The sequence below is a fragment of the Dromiciops gliroides genome, chromosome 2 (assembly GCF_019393635.1).
Source record: "Dromiciops gliroides isolate mDroGli1 chromosome 2, mDroGli1.pri, whole genome shotgun sequence".
NCBI classification, from domain to species: Eukaryota; Metazoa; Chordata; class Mammalia; order Microbiotheria; family Microbiotheriidae; genus Dromiciops; species Dromiciops gliroides.
The window spans coordinates 303,229,464-303,247,351 of NC_057862.1; the positions used below are offsets into that span (position 1 = coordinate 303,229,464).

Consider the following 17,888-nt stretch of genomic DNA (forward strand, 5'->3'; position numbering starts at 1 on the left):
CACAAAGAAAAAAACCCCAAAACTTCTGCATTTACATACATATTTATATTTACCAATGGTTCTCCCAAGCTACCCAGAAAGAAAAAGAAATGAAAATCAAAGGCATATGCAGGACAAACACTATATTATGCGGCTAAATGCTTAAAAAAGATTCAAGTTCCCAATATGTGATATTGCAAAATTTTAGATGCCAGTTAAAACCAATCATAGTACCTCTTCAATCTTAAAACTAATAAGTTTATTCTAGAAGTTTATTTTTATTAAATATAGCTTTTTTTTTTTTTAGTGAGGCAACTGGGGTTAAGTGACTTGCCCAGGGTCACACAGCTAGTGTTAAGTGTCTGAGGCCGGATTTGAACTCAGGTACTCTTGAATCCAGGGCCGGTGCTTTATCCACTGTGCCACCTAGCCACCCCATAAATATAGCTTTTTTAAAAACCCAAGAAAACCCAAACTCCTTTAGAAACCTTCTAATTGAATTCTTCAAATAGCTAAGGCAGAGTTGAAATCTGTAATGACTAAAATTCTCAGGTATGCCAAGAAAGGCCACTAACATTTTATAGTGCTCTAAAATTTACAAAGTGCTTTCCTCACAATTGTTGTGAAATATTAAGTGCAACCCAAATTTTACAGATTCAATTCAATGTAATTTTATTTTATTTTATTATTATTTTTTGTGAGGCAATTGGGGTTAAGTAACTTGCCCAGGGTCACACAGCTAGTGTCAAGTGTCTGAGGCAGGATTTGAATTCAGGTCCTCCTGAATCCAGGGCCAGTGCCACCTAGCTGCCCCTTTTATTCTATTTTATTTTTTTTTGGTGAATTCAATGTAATTTTAAATGAAAATCAACACTGAAGTGCCTACAAATTGAATAAATAAATCTCTACTCTTTCTCGAAGACGAGCAACCAATTTAATCCTTCTAACACATAATTAAGGAAATGTGGAATTGTTAAATCAGAACTAATGAGCCCTGAAACCAAATTAGAAAATCAGCAATTTCAATTTTCTTCAAGCCAAAAAACCCCCATTTTTCTTCATATTTAACCAAAAATGAGGAAAAGTTTATTCAGAAAAAGAGATTTTTAAAAAAAATTTTTACATTTGGCCTGAGAACGAGCATGAGAAATTTTAAATTCAAATCTAGGTTTTACTGTTAAGCATTGAAAACAAAGCTACAAATATGTGTCTTCTGAAATTTAACGAAAACATTACAATAAGGTTTGACTACAAAACCCAAATTAATTGTTTAGTTTGCTCTGGCATATACAAATTAATATTTGTTCAGAACAAAAATGATTATCTTTTATTATTAAACAAAGAATAACAATTTGTAAATTCAGTAGACTTAGGAAGCTTATCCAGGTATTGAATTTTACTTCTACTATGATGTTAGCTGATTATTTAAAAAGCAATCCCCATCGTTCCCATCCAACATATACCTGAAAACACATAGCAGCATGATTCAGTTAAATAAACTTACAAATATTAGTACTTGTAATAAAATATAAAATACAGAGTATCCTTTTTCCAAATATTAGTCTTTGAATGCTTCATATGTCCTTTGGTTTCAAACCTATACAATGCATTATTACATTGTAGATTTAGCATTGAGACAAAACACTGTACATTTGAAGGGAAAGAGGGAAGCATCACAGGATACCAAAGTACTACATTTTATAAAGTAAACGTTGAAGCAAAAATACTTTTGAATATATAAACACTGTACATTATGTAAACAAACATTCAGAAAAATAAGAATCAACATGGGCCAAAATATTGTTTCTTAGGAAAACAGATTGTAACATTTTTTTTAACAATGCAATTTTATGATGTTTTTTATTAAGAAAAAAAGATGGAGCCTATTTTTATATTCTGTGCTTAGGTATCTTGGAGATTAGATAGTAATTTTTACATTCATAGGCTAAAGGTTTATCCTTTATTTAGCTGGCTGACTGTTGCAAATAGGATACATAAAATATTCTAATCCCTGTGTCATTTAGCACAATAATACCTAGATAAATTATATACAATGAATTCATTTTTATCAATTCGCACTAGTACAAATAGTTTAAGCAATTTCAAAGTTTGTGCAGGGGAAACTTGTTGATAATTTGTTCCCTGTAAGGCCAGTAGCAAAATAATCACTACAAATTCAGTCCAAGCTAACATTGAACCCCTGATTTAGCAAACTGGATTAAAATTGTAGAGAATTAATTGGAATGCCAATTTTATTAGGCAAGTCTAGAATTCCATATGTAGTGCTAGATGCATTAAAGCCCTACATTTTTATAGTAAAATACTGTTTTGTTTTTTAAAATGCAGAAGTACTATTTCAAATAAATCTAAATGTATTCATGATCTACATCACAAATCAAGGGTGGAATTTCCCTTGGTGGAAGAGAAGAACAGTTTTTTATTAATACTGCTTGGAGTGAGAAGCCTAAATCTAAAGCAAGCAATAATGCTGAAAAACAAAACAAAAAATGATTTTCTATTATATTCATTAGCAAGAATCAAGGTTTAAATTTTAAGTTTCCAGCAGCAAGCCTAACAGAAAATTAGTTTACAATGTAGAATAAATTATGACTGTCCATCCCGTTTCAAAGCTTCCAGTCTTCTTAGAAGTGCATTTCCAAATGCTTCTCGGTATGCTGGACTAAGGGTATCCAACAAAGAGTACACTGTCTCATGGTAGGGAGTTTGTATATTATCATCCACCTGGTCAAAAGCATAACCCACCACCTGGAAGAGAAACGCCAATAATTAATCAAATAATTAGATACAATAGTGATTCCTTTGCTTGTTTTCTAATGAATTAATTTCCGAGTCAATAGTGAAAGGCATAACAGAATATTTGTTTCTTATGAGGGACTTTAATTTCAATTTTTAGCTAGAAGGGGCCTAAGAAATCTTATAGTTCAACTCTTTAAAAGGTTTTATGGGCAATGAGGTGTCACAGTGCATAGAGTCTGGGTCCAAGAGTCAGAAAGACTTAAATGAGTTGGAGAAGGAAATGTTAAGTTACTCCACTTATCTTTGCCAAGATAACCCCAAATGGGGTAACGAAGAGTTAGACACAACTGAAATGATTGAAAAGCTTTATTTAGTATTTTAAAAAATATAATCTAGACCAAAGGTGCCAAACTTGCAAAAGTTCAAGCATTGACAAAACTCCCAAACCAGACTAAAATGTAATTAGGAAATGTTTAACAAAATAACAAAAAAATACAACAGAACACAGACAATATTAATATGTTATTTTAAGTCAATATGCTGGTCAAAGGGATCTTTTTCTATTTGAGCTTGATACCACTGATCTAGACCATAAGACAGTCTAAATAAAATTTCCTTCCTAGCAAGAACAATGAAGTCTAACTTTTCAGTTCTTCCTCAAAAAAAAAGAAAAAAAAAAGAAAAGAGAAATAGCTAAAAAGGTAGAACAAATGGGTGAATTAGTTATCAAATCATATTTACTGAATACCCACTGGGACAAATGGTGCTAATAATACTCTTTTTTTCTTTTTGTAGTTTATTTGATTTTGGTTTCTATATCCTAACAAGGGAGATGAGGAATTAGAGGGCTTCAATTCTGCCTTAAGGAACTGCAACACATTAAAGACCATTTGTATATTTTTTAGTTTAGTGCAGCTAAGGAGTAAATGTCCAATACTGTGGGATTACAAGGTATACTGTTACCTAGTTTAGTTGTTTTAGGTACCTGACACTGCTTTTTCCCATCCACATGGTATTCCTCATAGCTTTCTGGCATAATAGGAAAATATTGGCAAAAACTTTTTTTTTGTTGAAATTTTGGACTTTTTTTGAAAAGTCAAATTAATCTTATGTTCTTATGACACTAGACTTCATATTACCCTTCAAAGGAGGTAAGGTTCAAGCTCATTGTTCTCGGCTGTCTCGCAATATTCCCTTTACTTATACTACAGCCAAATTGGATAATTTGTCCCATGAACACATGCCATTAGGTTTTTCTTTTCTTGTATTGTGCTTGTTACAATAATAGTAGAGGAAGAAAGAAGACCACACTAAGAATCACTTAATTATACACACTTTAAGTCCCCAAATAGTTTATAAATTCTTCTGGCCAGGGCTCTTATCTGTCTTCACATTTTCCTCTACTTCTTAGTAGTAGTTTGTCTAATTTCTTTGAATGAATATTCAAATATGCTAATGGCTATTCACTTCCTATAATAAAACAATCAGTTAAAAACATTTAACCAGGGCTTGTCATACCCCTGTATTAAAGCAATACTAAATTAGTAGACTTAACACTTAATGTTCAACCACATAAAATGTTCTTAGGATAGCCAAGACACTTAACTGTGGAATACTCAGCTCTATTTCTTGTCTATTTCAAGTTACATTTGTAAATGATGACACTTAGAAATGAATTCACTGGATGGAAATGAAATGTCTAATTAACTTAAATTTGTAAATTATGTTGTTTACTTGATATAGTTTGAGGACTTTAGTTAGCTTGCAACTTAATGATAGTATCTATTTTTGGCTACAACATATTATACCTTTACAGAAATTATTAAACAAAAGAGATATGAAGGCAAAGGAAAATTAAAGAAATCACTAAGACTGTAGCTAACTCTGATTCATTTCAAAGGTTCTGATAGGTAGTCCATTGCTCATTAAATTGAGGATTTATTTAACTATAACTCCCCATCATAATGAGAAAATTTGTAATAATGACAATACAAATATGATATTAATTATAAGAAGGATTGTTTCAGTAGAATATAAGCCCATTGAAGGCAGGAATTATCTCACTTTTGTATTTCTATTGGTAAGTTCTTGTACAGTGCCCAGCACATGGTAGATGCTTGATAACTGATTTTAAAAAAAGACATCCTCAAGTATCGTCATATATTTTAACTCAAGATTTTGATTATAAAATTAATTTGGAAACTTAGACGAGTATATCAGAGCTCATAAAGAAATTAATTTCTTTATTGAATATTAATGGGACTGAGATGCAATTTCTAATGTGATAGAGATAATTCCAAGATCTATGAATTTTCTTATTTTATGAAATCTCACCTTTCAGATCTTCTCACCCCATTTAGTCTGTAGTAGTATCTCCTCTTGCTAAGGTCTCCTAAGACAAAGAGGGTTGGTCTAGATCAATAGGAAGCCTCTTAGAAATTTAGAGACTTGAATCTCCATTGTGATTTAGAGTCTGAACTCAAATATACAAGGTATCACTGGCATTTGTTCCCAATAAGAAAATAACTTCTCGAACAAGCAGCATTATTAGTGCAGTCTCTTGCTGACCATTTAATTGTGTGTGAAAAAGGGACTTGGAAAAAAATGATAGGCAATGACAGCAAACCTAAACCAAAAGTTCTTTTAAAGTTTTCACTTTTCCTGTATTTACCCAAAGATTTTTGAAAATAGTAACAAATCTAAAAAAAAAAATTATGTCCAGTGTTCACATAATTCTCTCTAGTTTTATAAAATCTTATTCAAATATTTGTTTTTCCTAGAAAGAAGAATGAATTACCCTAAGCCCTGCTTCTGAGAGCTCCAGGCAGTATTTGTTCCCTTCTCTTGTTTCCACATTGATATATGCAACATCATCTGAACAAGGCAGGCTTTTGGAGACAAACATGTTGCTAACAGCAAAAAGTACATCATTCACGACAGCTTCGGCTTCTAGTCTCATGTCTTTTACATCTGTTCTTTCAAAATCTTGAAATTCAGAATCCTCTTCGATTCCTGTGTTACTGCTAAGCTCCATGTGATTATAGTCTGTTTCCATTCTATAAAAAATAAAGAATAAAACCTGCTTATTTTCTTTTAAAAGAAATGTAAATAGCTTTAATGTTCAGATCAAAATATCACAAATCATTTCTTAACATAATACAAACTTTTCAAAAACAATTTCTTCTCTAAAAGTAACAGCTTATTCTTCAAAGAAACATGTACAAGTAGTTTTTTTTTTTATCCTCAACACTTTTCCCACTCAGTCCCCAAGCACTGATTAAGTGTTTAGTATGTGCAGGCACTGGGTTAAGTGCTGGGCATACAAACATAAGCAAAAGAAAAGCAGTTCCTGCCCTCGAGAAGCTTACATTCTAATGGAAAAAACAACCCACAAAAGAGGAGCTGAAAAGTGGGGGTTTACTTGAATGGGAGTATGGTGGCTAAGTCCAAAGAATGAGGCACAGTTGGTCTGAGCCTTTCCCCAGAATGGAGGTTATGGGAAGAACTACCTAATGGGAAAAGGGGCCTGAAGGAATTGAGTAAGGAAACAGCTGAAGCCACATTATGTTGTCTCTCTACCAGCACCTAGGGCAGTACAATACATATGCTGTCCAGTTTTGAACTCAGGAAGATGAGTCTTCCTGAATTCAGGCCCTGAACTCTACCCACTGTGCCACCTAGCTGCCCCCCAATGCATACAGTGGGAATTTAATTAATAAATGTCTACTGAATGAATGAGAGCCCGACCAGACATCATGATGTAGCTCACACAAAAGCAGATATGTGAACATGTAGGTATCTTGGAGCAAGGGTTGAGGTTGGAGGGTAGGATTGACAATGGGGAAAATGAGCAATCAGGTAAAGGGTGCTAAGGAGGGAGTTTAGCTACTGTGGTACTGAGGAGAGCAACACTGCCTACTGTTGATCTGAATTAAATACAACCCTGATTATTCTGCCAGCCAAACTACAGAGTAGGTTAAAAGAAATTACTTTGAACTTTTCAGGAAGCTGCTGACTTATGCAAGTATACAAGGCAACTTCTGAAATACCTGAACTGGAAATGTCACATTGTTCCTTGGGTCATAAAAAGTGTAGAAAAAATGTAATGGTAGTTGCTGAAAGGCGGAGCAGGGTAACTGGAATCTATTATAAGCACTAAAGATTCAAATGTTTTAGCCTGAAAAGAGTGAACCATGCCATGATCTCATTAGGTAGAGGAGAATAAAACCTTAAGGCCAAATTAATAACTAAAGATCAAAATACATATCTATATTAATTCCATTAAAACACCCAAATGGCTAATTTGTTTCAGAAAATAAAGCATTAAGAGAATATTTCAGTGGATCTGGGATCTCACTGATATGAACATTCCATTCAATATAACACATAGCAACCCCATTCATGCTTCCACAGCTAGTAAGTGTTAAGTGTCTGAGGCCGGATTTGAACTCAGGTACTCCTGAGTCCAGGGCTGGTGCTTTACCACTGTGCCATCTAGCTGCCCCTTGCTTCCTCATTCTGTATAATTTATGTACAGGTGGCTTTCCTCCGGATTAGAGATTAACCTGGAGCATGAAAACTTAAAAAATCTGGTAAATATATCTCAGTATAATTGGTTCATATTTTAATCTCATGTATTTAGAGGTATGCATTTAAAAACACGATTATTCTGAGGAGTCCATGACACAAAAAAGGTTAAGAACCTCTACTCTGGATCTTCTAACGGAACACACAGGATGCCTGTTAAATATTCTACAAGTTTACTGTTATGAAACCCATCCTATCTCATTTTCTGGCCATACATTTCTTTGATAATACTTTTCAGGTTGATTTCCTTTAGCAATTCTTTGTAGGTGGTAATAGGCAGTAGCTTACTCATGTCTACTATATGTTTCTCTCATGTCTTTTGTATTACCTGAAAGCTGAATTCTTCAGGAACTATTTGCAGTCATGATGACATCCCCAAAAGAATAGTGTTGTTAAAAATGTGGGCCTTTATTTCAAGGAGAATCTTGGGAGATATTAAAAGTACTATGAAACTTCACAAATATAATCTAACTTTTTATTACGGGCCCAGGTCACTACCCATCTGTACTGTCTGACCAAGGTACAAATTGATGTATCTATATCATACTGACAGCCTAGGTACATAAACAATTAACAAAAGTGTGCATGATAGGCACTTTTTTTTTTTGTGGGGCAATGAAGGTTAAGTGACTTGTCCAGGGTCACGCAGCTAGTAAGTGTCAAGTGTCTGAGGCCAGATTTGAACTCAGGTCCTCCTGAATCCAGGGCCGGTACTTTATCCACTGTGCCACCTAGCTGCCCCTGTGATAGGCACTCTTTATCCATCTGGTTTTTCCAGTGTGAAGAATAAGGCCAAACTTTGAATCAACTATCGTTCTCATTCAAGAGGTTTTATGAAAAACAGCTAGGGGTACAGGGAAAAATGAATGCATGGTTCCAAGTATAGTCTCTGGTAGGTCTGTATTGAGAGTAAAGCAGCAGTAATAAAGGCAAAAAATGCCTGAGGATGAGGATGAAGATGCCTATCTGTCCATCCATCTTTGTCTAGGTAAAAGAGGCCTTTCTCTGCTCATTTCTTACCTAGCCTTAATCACTGAGTGGGCACTGCCTCAGGCAAACTGAGACCCATGAAAGGCTTAAAAGGCCTTGTATCTGGACCATTTCTGGTAGTCCTGATCCATATTTTGCCACTAGACCAGGATGGCTCTGGAGGAGAGAATTGTACTTGGTGACTTTGCACAGCCCTTCCTCACTTAAATCCAATTCACTGCAAGTCATCACATTATTTCCCTAATGTCATGGTCCTCTTTGAAAAAGGACAAACAACTTTTCCTATCCAGGAGATACTCAGTCCTTCATTTTAATATAGCCCACTTCCAATCACATTAACCAATTAGATTTGATTGCTATTTGAAGCACCAATTATTGTTTTGAAGGATCTATAAACTGTGAGTCTGCCGCCATGATTCTTTGGTCTAAGAGATAGACAAATGACCATCCTTTTATTAATAACCCACTGGTCTTATTAATAAAATGATTAAATTACCCAGAAACTACATTTCTCGAGCTTTTTAAAAGTCACAAGAGAAAGGGGTTTTGATATATGGATTTGAGAGGTATCTGCATTGAGATAATTGAATCCATGGTGAATAGATAAGAGTGTAAACAATAAAGAGAACTGGGGGACATACATGCAAGTAGGAGTCAAATTACTTGGGAGTACAAAAATGATCTGTCTTACTGAACCAAAAGCATAACTCAGTAAATGTGGAGCTGAATGGTTGTTTATGGAAGGAGAGAGCACAAATGAACTGGTCCAAAGATGATGGAGCATGAATCTAGAACTGGAAGGTACCTTTTAGCTCATTTAGTTCACCCCCCACCCCCACTTTAGGAATGAGGACACTGAGGCCCCCCAAAGGCTAAATGACTTGATCCAGAGGTGGTAAGCCAGGAACTTTGGTCCTGATTCCAAAGACCATGATCTACCATGACACACTTTAACTCTTAGTGTTAATTTTCTTTCTTTCTTTTTTCCCCTAAAATTTTTCATAGAGAACTGTTCAATTAATGTTTAGTTTCCAAATTGTATGACTCAGTACCCTCTGTCCCTTTTTCTGTATGTCTTGCAATCATCAATCACTAAAAAAATAGAAGAGATCTCTGTAAAAAACTGAAAGTAATTTTGCATTAAAAAAAAAATTTCTGAAGGACTGTTTTGGCCAAAGAACTCATCACTGAGTGTTCAGGCTACTGTTAAAGTGCCTCTCTGTATTAAGCCTGGTCCCTGACAGGCAGTTATAATTTATAAACAGTTTCTCCTTTGTAAAGCATTTTCAGCACAAAGAGAACCTCCCAAAACTTTTGCTATGCTGGAGTAGACTGAGAATGCAGTAGCACCTCCATGCCACAATGGGGCATCAGAGTTGGATTTGGTGGAGGGATAAGCAAAATGTTAGAAGAAAACAAACATTACACAAAGAGAACCAAGCAATAACTGGGCCTTTTTCTACAAAGGAATCCACAGACAAAGGGCTCTTTCTGGAGGGGAATTTTCTGGTGGGGATTCTGTTTCTCCGTGGAGTGACCAGGGTTTGGCCTTCCTGTGTGAGGTCATTAAAGGTGGACATTTCATAGATAAAAGTTTTTGCTAGCTAATAAATTTGTAAAAATCAGATTTCCCAATTTGGGGCACTGACTTTTGAAGGGGACTAATAATGTTGTTTCAAAACATATAGCTTGGGGGCAGCTAGGTGGTGCAGTGGATAAAGCACTGGTCCTGGATTCAGGGGGACCTGAGTTCAAATCCAGCCTCAGACACTTGACACTTACTAGCTGTGTGACCCTGGGCAAATCACTTAACCCTCATTGCCCTGCAAAAACCAAACCAAAACCAAACCAAACAAAACAACAATTAGCTTTAAATAAATCTCTGAATAGAGAATCTTTTCTGAATATCAGCACTGTCCTATGCAAATAACTGATGGCTAATGTTCACATTGGCAAATGTTCACATCCCAAATCTATTTCTTGACAAATTCTCTATTTTTCTAAAGTAGGTCATGTGTTAATTGTACAAGTTTTTAAATTTTCCAACCTCAAAGGGGTTAACCTTCCAAAACTCAAGGGGCCAGAACTTATAGTTATACTCTATAAATTATAAACATGGTGGGTTACTTCCTCACTTTCTTCAAATAATTCCTCCTCATAGCATGGACTCAGAGTCCTTCACTAAACTTGGTTGTCTTCCTCTGGATATTTTCCAAGTTAGCTTATCTTTGTTCTGAAATTAAGGCATTCAGAGATTCCTATTTCAGAAGTGGTCTCATATGGGTAGAGGTATAGCAAGAATATCAATTCCTTATTCCTGGAAGCTATGCCTCTCTTAATGCAGCCTAAAAACACATTAATATTTTTGGCTGTCATATCACACTCTTGAGTCATTTTGAGCCTGAAGTCCACTAAACCCCCCAAATCTTTTGCAAACTGTTGTCCAATCATGCCTTTTGTTTCTACTTGTGAAGTCTAAGACTTTATTTACATTTATCTTAGTAATCTTATAAGTGATTCTCTTAGGCGTTATGAATATCCTATCTTTTTTTCCTAATTAACCTTTTTTTTTTTTTGGTGAGGCAATTGGGGTTAAGTGACTTGCCCAGGGTCACACAGCTAGTAAGTGTTAAGTGTCTGAGGTCAGATTTGAACTCAGGTCCTCTTCAATCCAGGGCTGGTGCTCTATCCACTGCGCCACCTAGCTGTCCCAACCTAATTAACCTTTAATTGCAAAAAATTCTAAAATGAAATAAAATTATAAAATGAAAACTGGATAAGTTTTGAAAAAGATTATCATATAAGGTAATGTTAATAGAATTCTATTTAGTGAAGTTAAAGATAAGTGAAGATGAATAAACCTGTAGAAATGATAAAAATCTTTATAGGTCAGCAAATTAGATAACCAAATGATTGTGTACTAATTATTAGTACCAGGAGTTTCAAGGAAAGAGACCATGACTCCTTGGAAGGCAGACATTGCTTGTCTAGTTTTTTTGTATATTTAGGTAGAAGACTTGTATAGGTGTGAGAATGACATAGACCATAACTATCAAAATTGTAAAAAAAACAAAAATCAAAGTTTGCAGTATAATTTCAATTTATCCTTTTGTAATCCACAACTATACAAATAGAGAATATAATTTTTAAAAAGAATTTAAGAATATTAGTTTCCAAAAGGCCTTAAAAGATTATTAAGTTTACCCCCATTAGTTCCCAGATGAGGAAACTGAAGTACACAGAGGGGGAGTGACATCTGACATCCAAGATCACAGGTTTTTTGACTCTTACGTCTCAACTCTCCATTATATCTCCAAACAAGGAGATAAGAAGAGACTAGGGGATTGATAATGAATTTTCTTTGAAGATCTGAAATATGGTTTAGTGGAAAGTGTAGTAGACTTGACGTCGAGAGAAAGTTGGGTTTGAATCCTGCCTCTGAAAGTTATTAACTCTGTGACATAGTTCATTTAACTTCTGAGGGTTAGCCCTTAGTTTCCTCATTTGTAAAGTGAGCATAATAACTCTAGTACCTACCTAAGTGATAAGGAATAAATAAATAGAGGAAGGAAGTAGTATTTATTAAGAACTTATATTCAAAGCACTATGTTAAGCATTGGGGATACAAATACAAAAAAAAAATAGTCCTTGCTCTCAAGGAGGCCATATCCTAATTGGAGAAACAAGAGTCAATCAGTCAACAAGCATTTATTAAGCACCTACTATGTTTTAGGTAAGGTAGTTCCTCTGGAGTCTAGAAGAACTGCATTCAAATCTGGCCTCAGGCACTTATCAGCTGTGACCCAGGGCAAATCACTTAACCTCAGTTTGCCTTAATTCACTGGAGAAGGAAATGGCAAACCCCTCCAGCATCTCTGACAAGAAAACCTTACATGGGTTCACAAAGAGTGGGACACAGGTGAATTACTGAGCAACAATATTCCAGGCACTGTGCTAAATGCTAAGAATACAAAAAAAGGCCCTCTTCCCCACCAAAAATAGTCCCTGCTTTAAGGAGCTCACATTCTAATAATTGGGAGACAACACACATTGAAAGTTTCAGCTTCAAGTCAGATGTTAAGGTCCTCTGGTCTTCAGGGTACAGCAACAAAGCATTTGGTAATCCTTCAAAAAATTTTTTTTAATTTTTAGAATTTTATTTTTCCCAAATTACATGTCAATACACATTTTGACATCAACTTTAAAAAAAAAAACTTTGTGTTCCAAATTCTCTTCCCCCCTCCAAGAACTCAAACAATTCAATATAAGCTATACATGAGCAGTCATGCAAAACATTTCCACATTAGCCAGGCTGTGAAAAAAAACAACCAGATAAAAACAAAACTTCAGGTAAAGGAACTAACAACAACAACAAAAAAAACTTCAATCTGTATTCAGACACCATCAGTTCTCTCTCTGTAGATGGACTGCATTTTTCATAAGACCTTCAGAGTTGTCTTGGATCATTTCATTGCTGAAAATAACCAAGTCAATCACAGTAGATTTTGTATACAGTACATTTCATTTTGCACCAGCTCATGCGGGTCTTTCTGAGTTTTTCTTTTTTTTTTTTTGGTGAGGAAATTGGGGTTAAGTGACTTGCCTAGGGTCACATAGCTAGTAAGTGTTAAGTGTCTGAGGATAGATTTGAACTCAGGACCTCCTTACTCCAGGGCTGGTGCTCTATCCACTGCACCACCTAGCTGCCCCTCTGAGTTTTTCTGATTGCATCTGTAACGATTGGAATGACGCCACCTGCTGGATACTTACTGTAGAAGAGTTCTGCCCATGAAGCGAAGGTCTTTGAGGGCAAGACCAGGAGTCTTTTCTTTGGCGGGAGGAAGTGACGCGGACTAGTGGGAGGAGGAAGGAAGAGACTGGCGCTGACTCTGGGGCTCTTTCCTGAGGACGCTGGCGAAGAAGGGAGCTAAAAATGTGCTCTCCCTTTAATAGATAGAAATCTAGGCCTTTCTCTCTCTCTTTACCAAATTCTTATTCTCCTTAATAAATGCTTAAAAGTCTAACTCTTGCTAAAGCTTATAATTTATTGGCGACCACTCATTAGATATTTTAGACAGTTTAGCTAGAATTTTAGCCCTTAACAGATGGCTGACCACGAAGAGGAAAGCTAAACCTCAGTCTTCTGATCTTCTGGTTGGGTAAGAAATTTCCCCTCCCTCTCCCTTTAACTGCTAAGTACTGGTGTACTGGCTGTGTTTTCCCTTTAAATTTTTTCGAATGGACCTTTTAAACTCCCTAATTACCCTATTTTTGATTTTAGTCTGTTTAACCAGACAAATGGGAGATAAGATCATGTTAATGCTTTGTTTTTGTGGATTTTCTATTTTTCTTTTTATTTTTGTTAAAAGAGCCAGCAACTTACTCACACAAGGAAATATCTCTCCCTCTCCCAACCATGCTTTTTCAGAGAAACCTGAAGAGATTCCCGCTGCTTTTCCCAGTTCTAACACTAATTGTTGCTTTAATTTTGCATGCCTGGAGGCAATGACCCACCCTCTAGAAGCTTTTAATCCCCTAGCACCTGGAGGCAAAGTGGGGGAAGAGGAATCCAGGCCTGAGTTCAAAATCAAGTCTGATTCAAATTGCTCTGATCCCTCCCCTCCTCTCCAGACCCCACCCTCTACTCCTCCTATGGCCAAGCCCATAGCTTCCCCTGACTGGGAAGTCCAGAGATCTGATGCGCATGCTCAACTTTTTCTACCTGCATTTGCAGCTTCAGGCTCAGCCCTTCCCCGGCCTGGCTGTGCTTTTGAGACAATCTTAGAAAACTCTTTAAATTCCAGATATGCTCGTTTTGTTCATAATTTTGCTAACCTGCTTTTGTCTTTAATTAGTAATCTTATAAAACATTTGTATGGTGAAAAGCCCGACAGACAATATAGAGGGGTTAAAGAAGAAAAACTTAAGCTGAATAAGAATGACAATCAACATAGTTCAAGACTCTGCTTCTTTTGCCATGGAAGGGTATATATTTTACAGAGGTTACATAGGATTTCTATGCTATTACATATACATTTTGGAATTAATGGTATAGGTTTATTTTCATAGAGATTTTAATGCTTTTGAGATTGTGTCTTATACTTAGTTTCTAAAACAAGGAGAATATTTGTAAAAGCTTTTTATAGTCATGCGATCAAGTTTATATTTTGTAATACTCTTATTAATATTAAGTTCATATTCATTTAGATTTCCCTAGTTTGAATTTCATTGTCTTTTATTGTTCCATGTGTATTTTCTTCTATTCATTTATCTAATTTTGAAAAAATCCTGGCTGATTACCAGCATCCACACATCAACCCCTGAAAAGACTTCCATTCCACGACTACACCTAGAGGACATCTGAGAAAAGACTTTCAGAGACTTTAAATGAACAGTTTTGATTTGTTGTTTTTGTTGTTGTTTTTTTTCTCTTTCTGTTATAATATACACCATCTGTAACATGTATTCTCTGCAGAGGCCCTCCCTTTGCAAGACTAATGTCAAAGCGTCGGTTCATGAGGACAAAAAAAAAAATCGCCCCTCTGGACAAAACTTTCCTCTCTTCCTTTTCTATATTGTTGTTCACATATTATTAGTTAGCAATAGTTATTATATTGTTTTTACTGTTCCGTCAAGGAAACATTTTGTTTCTTGAGGAACAACAGGGGGGACTGTAACAATTGGAATGACGCCACCTGCTGGATACTTACTGTAGAAGAGTTCTGCCCATGAAGCGAAGGTCTTTGAGGGCAAGACCAGGAGTCTTTTCTTTGGCGGGAGGAAGTGACGCGGACTAGTGGGAGGAGGAAGGAAGAGACTGGCGCTGACTCTGGGGCTCTTTCCTGAGGACGCTGGCGGAGAAGGGAGCTAAAAATGTGCTCTCCCTTTAATAGATAGAAATCTAGGCCTTTCTCTCTCTCTTTACCAAATTCTTATTCTCCTTAATAAATGCTTAAAAGTCTAACTCTTGCTAAAGCTTATAATTTATTGGCGACCACTCATTAGATATTTTAGACAGTTTAGCTAGAATTTTAGCCCTTAACACATCCTGCTCATCATTTTTTTTTTATAGTAAACTACATTTATATAGTACTTTAAAGAGAGATTTCCTTACAATAAACTCATGAGGTTGATTCTTACAACAACAGTAATAGATAACATTTAAACAGGACCTTATACCTGACAAAGGATTTTTCTTCACAGTAGCCCAGCAAAGTACCATATGTTTTATTATCCTCCTCATCAAGCATCATCAATCAGTCCTCTTCCTCATCAATCAAACCTCACCTTCATCGATTAATCCTTGTCCTTATCAATCCTCCTCAATCAATTCTCATTTTCAACCAATCATCATCAATTCATCAACTAATCAATCTTCATCTTCTTCATCATCATCATCAATTACTTTTGTCTCTGCTTCAAAATTTCTTTCACAGTTACTATTGTTAACTGTTTCCCTCCATCCTATGCCCTCCCCTATGATATTTACTCTACTTTCTATCTTCTTTCACCCTATCTCTCCTCAAAAGTTTTGCTTCTAATTGCCCCTCCCCCATTCTGCCCTCCCTATCCCCTTCCCCTCCTGCTGGGTTAGATAGATTACTCCACCCAATTGAGTGTGTATATTATTCCCTCCTTGAGCCAACTCTGATGAGATTAAGGTCTTTGAGCCAATTTTGATGAGTGTAAGGCTCATTCATTGCCCTGCTCCTCCCCCATCTCTCTCCACACTCCATAAGCCGTTTCCTGCTTCTTTCATGTGGGATTCCACCCCATTCAACCTCTCCTGACCCCCCTCCCCCAGTACAATCCTCTCACCCCTCAATTTTACCCTATAGATGTCATCATGGGGCAGCTAGGTGGCACAGTGGACAGAGCACCCACTCTGGACCCAGACAGATCTGAATTCAAATTCGGCCTCAGACACAAGACCCTCACCCACTGCTTGACCCTGGGCATGATACCCAACCCTGACTGCCCCACAAAAAAACCAAAAAATAAATGCTTTGCAGATATCATTCCTTCATAATCAATTCTCACTTGTGCCCTCTAAATTTATTCCTATCATCTGCCCTAATACTGAGAAAGTTCCTATGAGTTAGAAGTATCATCTTCCTATGTAGGAATGTAAACAGTTTAACCTTTTAATATCCCTCATAATTTCTTTTTCCTGTTTCCTTTTTTATGCTTCTCTAGGGTCTAGTATTTGAAAGACAAATTTTCTATTCAGTTCAGGTCTCTTCATCATGAATGCCTGAAAGTCCTCTTTTTCATTGAAGTCCCATTTTCCCCCTGAAAGATTATACTGTTTTGCTGGGTAGGTGATTCTTGGTTGTAATCCCAATTCCTTTGCCCTCTAATCCTTTAATGTAGAACCTGCTAGATCATGTGCTAACATGACTGTGGCTCCACAGTATTTGAATTGCTTCTTTCTGGCTGCTTGCAATATTTTCTCCTTGACTTGGGAGCTCTGGAATTTGGCTATAATATTCCTGGAAGTTTTCACTTTTTCACTCTTTTTTTTTTTCACTCTTTCAGGAGATGATTGGTGGATTCTTTCAATTTCTATTTTACCTTCTGTTTCTAGAATATCAGGGCAATTTTCCCTGACAATCTCTTGGAAGATGATGTCTAAGCTCTTGTTTTGACCATAGTTTTCAGGTAGTCCAATAATTTTCAAATGATCTCTCCTGTATCTATTTTCCAGGTCAACTGTTTTTCCAAGAAGATATTTCACATTGCCCTCTATTTTTTTATTTATTTGGATTTACATTATTGTGTCTTTGTTTTTCATAAAGTCACTAGCTTCCATTTGTTCAATCCTAATTCTTAGGCAATTATTTTCTTCAGAGAGCTTTTCCATTTGACTTTTCACGCTGTTGACTTTTTTTTCTCATGACTTTCCTTCATCACTCTCATTTTTTCCTCTACCTCTCTTATTTTATCTTCAAAGTCCCTTTTGAGTGCCTCTATGGCCTGAGACCAATTCATATTTTTCTTGGAAGCTTTGGATGTAGGAGTCCTGACATTTCTATCCTCTTCTGAGGGTGCACCTCGATTCTCCTAGTCACTAAAGAAACTTTCTATGTTCCGCATCTTTCTCTGTCAGCTCATCTTGGCTGTCTTTTACTTGAATTTTAACTCCTTATAGTGGAGCACTGCTTCCAGGCTGCACTATCCCAAGCTTCAGGGGATCCCAGTTGGTACAGTTTAAGGAAAGGCATGTTCTATACTTCCCTGGCCTATGATCTTGTCTGAAAATAACCCCAGGCCTACTTGCTCTTCAACCAGAAAACAAAATTTTTGTTTTTTTGGGTTGATAGCTCCAGTGAGCCTGTACCCTTCTCCCACCTGGGACACTGCCACTCAAGGCTGCTTCCTGGTTCTCAGCAGGGGTAAAACAACTGAGTTCTGCCTCAGTGCCAGCAGACACCCCTGTAATCTACCCCGGGCCAATCACTCAGCCCTCTCCCCAGACTGTGAACTTAGTTCCAGAAGTCGCTGGCACTGCAGTTGATTCAGAGGCTCTGAAGGTCTCTTTCTCTGGTGCAGCCTGCCTGGGGCTGGATCTGTGT

At 36.5% G+C, this 17,888-nt stretch overlaps 1 protein-coding gene across 4 annotated transcripts in view; it reads right to left on the bottom strand.

Annotated features, from left to right (window-relative positions):
- Window positions 1–760: 760 nt before the first annotated feature.
- LOC122742926 (GSK3B interacting protein) overlaps window positions 761–17,888 on the bottom strand; it is a 29,160-nt gene continuing 12,032 nt past the window's right edge. For 2 of the 4 annotated variants that reach the window (XM_043987520.1, XM_043987522.1), the window contains 2 exons: window positions 5,534–5,792; window positions 761–2,745 (listed from right to left, as the gene is read on the bottom strand). In XM_043987520.1, the coding sequence (XP_043843455.1) occupies window positions 2,584–2,745; window positions 5,534–5,791 (420 nt within the window). In that variant the 5' untranslated portion in view covers window position 5,792 and the 3' untranslated portion in view covers window positions 761–2,583. Of the gene's footprint in view, window positions 2,746–5,070; window positions 5,129–5,533; window positions 5,793–15,023; window positions 15,107–17,888 lie in introns of those variants that run through there. The other 2 variants (XM_043987523.1, XM_043987519.1) reach the window with 2 other exon arrangements.